Source organism: Sinocyclocheilus rhinocerous, unplaced genomic scaffold (assembly GCF_001515625.1).
Source record: "Sinocyclocheilus rhinocerous isolate Xijiao unplaced genomic scaffold, SAMN03320098_v1.1 scaffold8, whole genome shotgun sequence".
NCBI classification, from domain to species: Eukaryota; Metazoa; Chordata; class Actinopteri; order Cypriniformes; family Cyprinidae; genus Sinocyclocheilus; species Sinocyclocheilus rhinocerous.
The window spans coordinates 966,862-975,290 of NW_015666800.1; the positions used below are offsets into that span (position 1 = coordinate 966,862).

An 8,429-nucleotide genomic window follows, 5' to 3' on the forward strand; every position below is an offset into this window, starting at 1 on the left:
CATTAAAAATGGACAACGTAATAAATCATTTAAAGAATATCAAAAAATGTGAAAAATAAATAGTATAAAAGGAAATAACCAAATCCTTAACACTGTGCCCATCTCTCAGGTGAAACATTTTCACGGCATCCTTCTGAAATATGCCAATTTCCACATGCCTAGCGCTGACAAACTATTTGAGTAGCTGATCATCTAAAATAACATGATAAAATAGACATTTTAGGAAAAAAGAACACGCAAAAACAAACTACATCCGTAAAGTATTTTTTATCTTGTTAGATTTAATACCGCATATGTTGCAAACAGCGACGCAACGAAAAACTAGACCGCTCTCATAATCAGCGAAAGAACGCGCTGCAAGTATGCGACGCGTCTGCCAGAGTTGTGGATGACGTAGACATTCGTTTGGCCAATCAAAAACTTTGTTTACAATCTGCAAGCGTCGCGTCCACTTCTGCCATCAGTCATAATATGAGTGAACTGGATCTGTAGTTTGAACAGCTGTGTGACGATACACTGCAAGTCTGCAACAACACACTAAACATTAAATAATCCATAAAAACATCAAAACAGTGATAAAAAACTTACAGTGTTGCTTTTATTCAATCAAATGTCAATTTATATCATATATCAATTATCAACATCATCATAAAACGTGTGACCACAGGAAGCGTCTAATTAAAAACAGTCACAATTTTCTGCTTATGTTTTAAAATGACACCCTTGATGTTTACGGTTTGATGTGAAACATGAATGAATATTAATAGTATCTAAAGTTGCAGTCGTATTTGGCAAGTATTCACTATGTAACAGTTTAACAGATATGACGAATTAAGTCCTATATAATTTCAGAACATTTTTGGACTTTATTCAGTATGAATAAGACGTTTGGGACACTTGGCAAAAAAGAACTACCACTTACAAAAAGTTAAATACATTTTTTAACTTCTTATTTTATGTAAACTATCGCAATGAATGTGAGATTAATATGAAATAAAAATATTATATTAGCTGAACAAATACCTTGAAAATAAATACATATACAATACTAATAATAATTAAAAAAAACTATTCACTAGCCAATGGGAAGCATAATCAATGCAAAAAGGAAATGAATGTCTAATGATACTATGATGCACGTGGCTAAACCACATTGTATTTTTTATATATTACTTGAAAATGCTAACTAGTAGCTACAGTTTAAAAAGCACATTTTAAAGTCAACGACAGTTTATTCATTAACTACTGCACAGCAGTAGATTATTTAAATTGCTATTAATTCAGCAGAGAGAAGACAAACTGTACAAACTGCTATTACTTAGAAGCATTGTCCTGGGCACCGTGAAAAGAGGGGCACACTAAATGTTTTTCCCCTGGCCCTTTTTGATTACATCTTTTCTTTTCATCATTATTGATTAATCAGTTAAACTAATTTAAATTCCTCGTTGTGTCTCAGAAATTCCATGGTTATTGTGTAACAGACTAGTAGTGTAAGCATCCTGTTTGTTGTCATGGTAACGAAGTGGCAAGGCATACTATTTCCCCAGTCATTGTATGGTACAGCGCTCATGGCTCTGCTCTTCACTGGCAGGGCTGCTGGGGGGCTGGGATTTTCTTTTGCCTTTAGATGGGGCGGCTGAACCATGATTTATAATGTGCTGCAGTATGTCTTTACTCTCACTAGGTGGCAGGTTGTAGAAGAAGTACTGCGGCGCCATCTGAATGAACCTGTCACAAGCAAACAGCAAAAGAAACCATATATTTACAAAGCACAGAAGAACAAATTGTTTAAATGGTGGGAAAAAAAAGAGTAAATGGCTTGCTAGACTTAATTAAAAGGAGGTTTAAAGCTTCAGAAGGAAATTTTAAATGAAACAAAGAATTTATTTAATTATAAAAGTCTGTAAACTGAACTAAATTATTGCTGACATTATTAATGACTGATCATTTACAATTCAATGCATGTTTTGGATAAAAATAATTGATAGGTGCTATAAGAGGAAAGGAGAGAGGGAAGATATTAAAAAATAAATAAATGTAGAAATAAATTATTAATATTTTATATGAACAAAGTATAATAAGTGCAAACTCTGTCATGTTTTATGCAATTTAATGTATTTTATTATTTATTCTTTTAGTTTTTTTTACTGATTATATTATTGTTTGATATTTCTTTTTTTTTTAATATATTTTATTTTACATATATAAAATCTTTAATTTTATTTAAATTATGTACTTTCAAATGACTATTGTCAATAATAAATTTGTAATTCTAAACAAATCTGCTTACTCCCCACTGATGGTTCGGTTTAGGGGTGGACCATCTTGCTTATTTTTATTCTAAAAATGGCATGCTTTGGTACAAATTCATATGAAATCGGCACCTCATAAAATAGTTATGTTTTCTCATGAGATACATTTGCTCTATCATAAGCAGATAAACTACTGCCAAGTACTGTATATGTTCAGTCAGTATGGAGCTTTTGTCTTTTGGAATCATTATAGCTGAATGAACAGAGCAGAATAATGAATAATGAGCTCCAGCTGTATTAGTTCTGAAACAAAGCAGATGATCCAGTACTTACTCATATGCTGAGATCTGAGAGACGGTTCTGATACAGTTGTTCTCTGACAGCGTGTGCTCATGGTACAGAACCCATTCCGGCAGGTTCTTCTTGTGCATCTCGGTTCCGTAGCCAGACAGTGGGTGGATCTGAGCCACATGTTTATGGGTCAGCATGAAGTAATTCCCTGACGCGTCAATGTCCCTCGCCACCTGGAAAACCCCACAGGGATTAAACAACGGAAAATGCATTAGAGCAGCACACGGGCAGTGTTTTAGACACTGAACACACTTAAATATGTAAAACACTGTGCCGTTTGCTAATCTGCCTTCATCACAGACCTTACTGTCCCAATGCAATAATTTGAAAGAGAACTAGCACAACAATATATTACCAAAGTGTTTTATTATGTATATAATTTCTATAAATCTATACCTGCATGAAGAAGCCAGCTAGTAGGGCATGTTTGATGTTCAAGCTGTTGCTTTTAGAGCCAAAGGCAGGTAAGGACACTGGCAGCTCTAGCCGTTTCAGGATTTCTGTTAGCTCAGAGCGTATCGCATCTGCTGTCTGAAGAGCAGACAGACTGAGGAAATGGTCTTCACACCATTGTTCCACATTAGAGTCTAAAATACAAATGTGAATGTGAATTTAACACTTTATATATTATAATGGATAGATTTTGTTAGTCAGCTACTGTTTACTGTCCTGTTTAATTCACAATAATGGCTGTTAATGGATATGCATATGAATTATAGACTTATGTGGCTTCATTGAATTGCTTTAATGCACAAAAATAACTCACATGACCCTTCCTTAGCATATTTGTAAGCATTAAAGATGTTAATAAGGGTGAAGTGGTCTCCCTCTGCATGCTGGAACCTCTTATGACACAGTAAGGCCTTCTGTCTCAGTTCCACTGGGGGTGTAAGGAAACTGCTTGGAGCTAAATTACAAAGACAAAGAGCAATTAAAAGCTTTATAATCAATCATAAATGTATTTGTAAATAATAATAATAATAATAATAATAATAAATATTTAGTTTTTTTATTTAATATTTATCATAATAAAAGTTGAATGAGTGACTGAATGTATCATTAGAGGTTGACTTATCTATAAATGTTTAAATTGAAGGTACAACTACAGTGATTTGACATGAGTTCCAAATATAACTGAATGGAGCATAGATATATTGGAAACGCAGACACACGGTGATACACCTGTTGAGTGGATTGTCCTGAGACAGGATTACCTGTTAGCATGGCAGCGATGGTCAGCACTTCACTCACACAGTCAAATTCGCAAGACGCAAGCAAAGTCTTAGCCATCTGTGGCTCGAGAGGAAACTCTGACATGATAATTCCAATCTCGGACAGATTTCCGTCATCATCCAAAGCAGCAAGATAGTCAAGTTCCTCTAAAGCTTGCATGAGCCCCTCTGGATCTATGGTAGAGTGAGTAAAATATTTAATATATTTCAAAATATTAATCACAGTTTTCAAGCGTGCCATTAATCTATTCTAAACAAATGCCAAATAGTTTTAAATTGATTAAATAAATAAAAAATTTAATTAATTAATTAAACCCAGTTTTGTTATTGTAAACTAAACTTAAAACTATTAGAATTTTTTGTTATTCAAGTAAAGCTGAAATAAAATATAATATTAGATATATATTAGATGGCAAACTTAAACTTAAAAAACTAAAATGAGAAATGCTGCCTTGGCAACTAACTGAAATAAAATAATTTTTGGTTTAAGCACTATAAAGCTAAATAGAATTATTTTTAAAAATCACATAGCACATACAAAAGCACATACCAACATTACTAAAACTGAAACAAAACTTAAAATGAAACCCGAAAATATACAAAATAAAAGTTTATTCAATATTTATATGAATAAATACTAATAGTATATAAATAATACTAATACTATACTAGACTGAACTGACCTAAATAATATTTATTTAGCTCGTTAAAATGAATGAAGTGAGTGGCTGTTTTTTCAAATAAAGCTGAAATAAAATATAATATTAGATATATATTAGATGGCAAACTTAACCTTAAAAAACTAAAATGAGAAATGCTGCCTTGGCAACTAACTGAAATAAAATAATTTTTGGTTTAAGCACTATAAAGCTAAATAGAATTATTTTTAAAAATCACATAGCACATACAAAAGCACATACCAACATTACTAAAACTGAAACAAAACTTAAAATGAAACCCGAAAATATACAAAATAAGTTTATTCAATATTTATATTCATAAATACTAATAGTATATAAATAATACTAATACTATACTAGACTGAACTGACCTAAATAATATTTATTTAGCTCGTTAAAATGAATGAAGTGAGTGGCTGTTTTAAAAGTCGCAGTCTAGTTAATTTCAATAAAATAAGAACAAAAGAGTAGTCTGTAAAAAGTATGGGTCCTAATTTTTAAGTAAAACTATAGTTAACTGTAAAAAACACCTGAGCAAGTATTATTGTGGGAATAAGGGTTATCAACTGTTATGTGTAATTAGACTTCTGCCGGTATTCGGTAATGCGATATATCATGGTAATGAATATGCACGATATTGTTATCGTGGGCACTTCTAAATACCGTGAATAATTATATATTACAAATTATTCAGAATTTTGAATGCATTTTAAGAATACTTTTCCCATCAACTGGTCAAAATGCACAACACCACTGTATTATAGTTCTTTTGCACTTTAATCTGTGTAAAACTTTTAACTTTATACATTTTTCTGTATTGCTTTATTGCATTTAAATGTTGTTATTTTTGTTATAAGAAAAAAGTTATTAAACCTGTTATACTGTATTATGACAGCACTTTTTTTTAAAAACGAAATTTCAATACCGTGATAATACCGTATACCGCGATAAAAGCATTAGCAATTAATCGCAACATGAAAATTTGATACCGGCATATCCCTATCTGTAATGCATTTTTCCTATAGAAATGCCTATTAGTTTGACAATAAACTCTCAGTAATTTGTGGCATCATAACAAAAGCACCTCACATATTTGCATCATGAGATAATCAAGTTCATCTAGTTCATCACACCATGTTGTTTTCACAGAAATGCTGTTGTCGTAGCTCCACTAATGATGCTGCTCATCTGACGGGTGCGTTTTATGGAAGCAGGTTATCTCTGGAACAATGAACCCAGTCAGAGTGCTGTCGGCTCAGCTAAACGCATGGCTCACCACCTCTTAATACCAGCAGTGAGCAGGACAGGCCCATCTGCACCCTTAATGTGAGCCAAGAGAACCTGGCTGATCCCAGCTTTGCTTGGCTGTTGTAAACAGTGGATGGTGAACAACTTGTTTGTGTTCAGATGCACTGCTTAGATTCAATGAGTTATTCTACAAATGAAGTGTATGAATAATTTAAAGTGATTATATGTGAAAAGTATGCATACATTCACTGTTTAAAATCAGTGTAGCTACACATATTACACAATATTTCAATAGTGGAGCAAAAAATTCTTTAAATTTACATTGATGGCAGGCCCAGAGCCATATCTAGAGACTTGTAAGTGAATTCTTTTGATTTGGAAGAAACCACCTAGCAACTGTATATCTGTTAATATGTTAATATAGTGCTAAGTTTTAAGATACCTTATTGAAATTTATAGAGATTTGATAAACTGTATAAGAATTGTATCTCACCCGGTCTGTCAATGAAGTCACAGTGGCTCAGGCCAGCAATTTCCATGCGCTTCAGGAAGAGCACGGTGGAAGTGATGTCAGACTCAAGAATATGAGGGATGTTCTCAGCAGGAAGTGGCGTGTCCTCTTGATACAAACAGAAACATTTGCCTGCAGAAATAAAACATTTCAGGCATATGATTCAATGCATGGCAAAAATTTTAAGAAACACTTTTATTTCAAGTAAACAAACCGTTCAATAATTTGGGGTTGGTAAGACTTTTTAAATGTTTTTGATTATGTTCACCAAGACTGCATTTATTTGGTCAAAAATTCAGTAAAATTAACAATATTGTGAAATATTATTGCAATTTTAATATGTTATAAAATGTTATTTATTCATGTGATGGGAAAGCTGAATTTTCAGCATCATTACTCCAGTCTTCAGTGTCACATGATCCTTCAGAATCACTCTAATATGCTGATTTGCTGCTCAAGAAACATTTCCAATTATTATCAATGTTGAAAACAGTTGTGTTGCTTAATATTTTTTGTAGAAAAACATGATACATGTTTTTTCTTTGATGAACTGAAAGTTCAAAAGAACATCATTTATTTGAAATATAATTTTTTGTAATATTATGAATGTCTTTGCTGACACTTTTGATCAATTTAATGTTTCTTAGCTGAATAAAAGTATTAATTTCTTTCAAGAAAAAAAATCTGACCCCAAACCTTTGAACGGCAATGTGTGTAATTATTTATTTATTTATTTTAAGATGTATTAAAATGAATTATGTCTTTATTTTTGTATTTTAGAAAGCAAAAAGTGCTCACCTGTTGGGCCTGCAAGTTGTTTGCGGCTCTCAGCTTGGCTCTTGCTGATTGGTCGAATAACAATGGAATTGGCCCTGATTCTAGGATTGTACACCTGTCACAATAAAACAACACTGCTTTATGCCCACCAATCAAAATGTATACAGTATATAACACAGAGCTCATAATAAAGAATAGTCTGTAAAGTTTAAAATAAAAACAAAATCATTACATACATATCTTTTTTGCACTCCAGCATCAATCACAAAGCGAATGCTGTGAATGGCCCAGAACAAGTCTTCACTGGGGCTGCAGGTGAGGAAGACTCTCCTACTCTTGCTCCCTTCAGAGAGCACTGAGAGACGGTCTCCTTGCGCAGGGCACAGAGACACAGGCACCAGCTCACCATGAGACAATGCAAGATTGGCACCCTCTCTCCGCAAAATGGCATGGGCACATTCAATCTCCTTGAAAACGAGAAGAGAAAGAGAAGTTTCTTTTACCATGGAAATGGGACTGTTTTCTGTTCTATGCAAGTTTCCTTGAAGGAAGGCAGGGTGACATTTATGGAGGGTGACCATACGTGCTCTTTTTACCGGACACATCCTGGCCAGGATTTCTATATTGCCTAAAATATCCAGGTTTTGGCTTTGTTTTCCTGTTTTCATACTTGCTGAAGGTAAGGTGTGTTCAACTTGAAGCGGCTCTGCGCAGACCGATCGGTGTATGACATCAAAGTACTGCGAGAGCGATTCGAAAGCATAAGGAGTCGTCTCAGTCTGCTCTCTATAGCGCTCACGGTACTTTGATGTCATACACTGATCGTTCTGCGCAGTGCAAACAAAGCCAAAGCCTGGATATTTTAGGCAATAAAGAAATCCTGGCCAGGAAGTGTCCGAGAAAAACGGCACGTATAGTCACCCTACATTTAGTTATAAAACTAAGCATCCATTAAAATATTGATCTGCCCGTTGCTTGGGCTCACAGAGGTTGAGATGGTAATAAAAAATAAAAAAAGAAACAAACAAAAAAAAAACATCAGATTAAGACTGTAAAACTACAACTGAGACTGAGTCCTTCAGTCTGTAAAGCTGAGAGTACTTCAAGTCTGTTTAAACCTAACAGGAAATTATCAACTTTTAAATAATTGTAAATAATTTTTTTATGGGTTAATGAATTCAATAAATCGAATAATTAAATGTATAAATATAGAAATTAAATTGTTATACATTTAAAAGATAAAATATACATATATTAGTGCTGTCAAACGATTAATATCATCCAAAATAAAAGTTTTTGTTTACATAATATATGTATGTATATATTTTCTAAATATATACTGTATGTGTGTGTATTTATATATACTTAATAAATATAC

General features: G+C 33.1%; 1 protein-coding gene across 1 annotated transcript in view; it reads right to left on the reverse strand.

Moving 5' to 3' along the window:
- Nucleotides 1-1,275: 1,275 nt before the first annotated feature.
- The window catches only part of LOC107733148 (putative pre-mRNA-splicing factor ATP-dependent RNA helicase DHX32), a 13,302-nt gene continuing 6,148 nt past the window's right edge, over nucleotides 1,276-8,429 (reverse strand). Inside the window, exons 4-11 of the mRNA XM_016544672.1 lie at nucleotides 7,288-7,518; nucleotides 7,073-7,166; nucleotides 6,257-6,406; nucleotides 3,818-4,009; nucleotides 3,370-3,510; nucleotides 3,000-3,190; nucleotides 2,586-2,776; nucleotides 1,276-1,728 (exon numbers count right to left, since the gene is read on the reverse strand). Coding sequence (XP_016400158.1) covers nucleotides 1,548-1,728; nucleotides 2,586-2,776; nucleotides 3,000-3,190; nucleotides 3,370-3,510; nucleotides 3,818-4,009; nucleotides 6,257-6,406; nucleotides 7,073-7,166; nucleotides 7,288-7,518 — 1,371 coding nt within the window. The 3' untranslated portion in view covers nucleotides 1,276-1,547. The remainder of the gene's footprint in view (nucleotides 1,729-2,585; nucleotides 2,777-2,999; nucleotides 3,191-3,369; nucleotides 3,511-3,817; nucleotides 4,010-6,256; nucleotides 6,407-7,072; nucleotides 7,167-7,287; nucleotides 7,519-8,429) is intronic.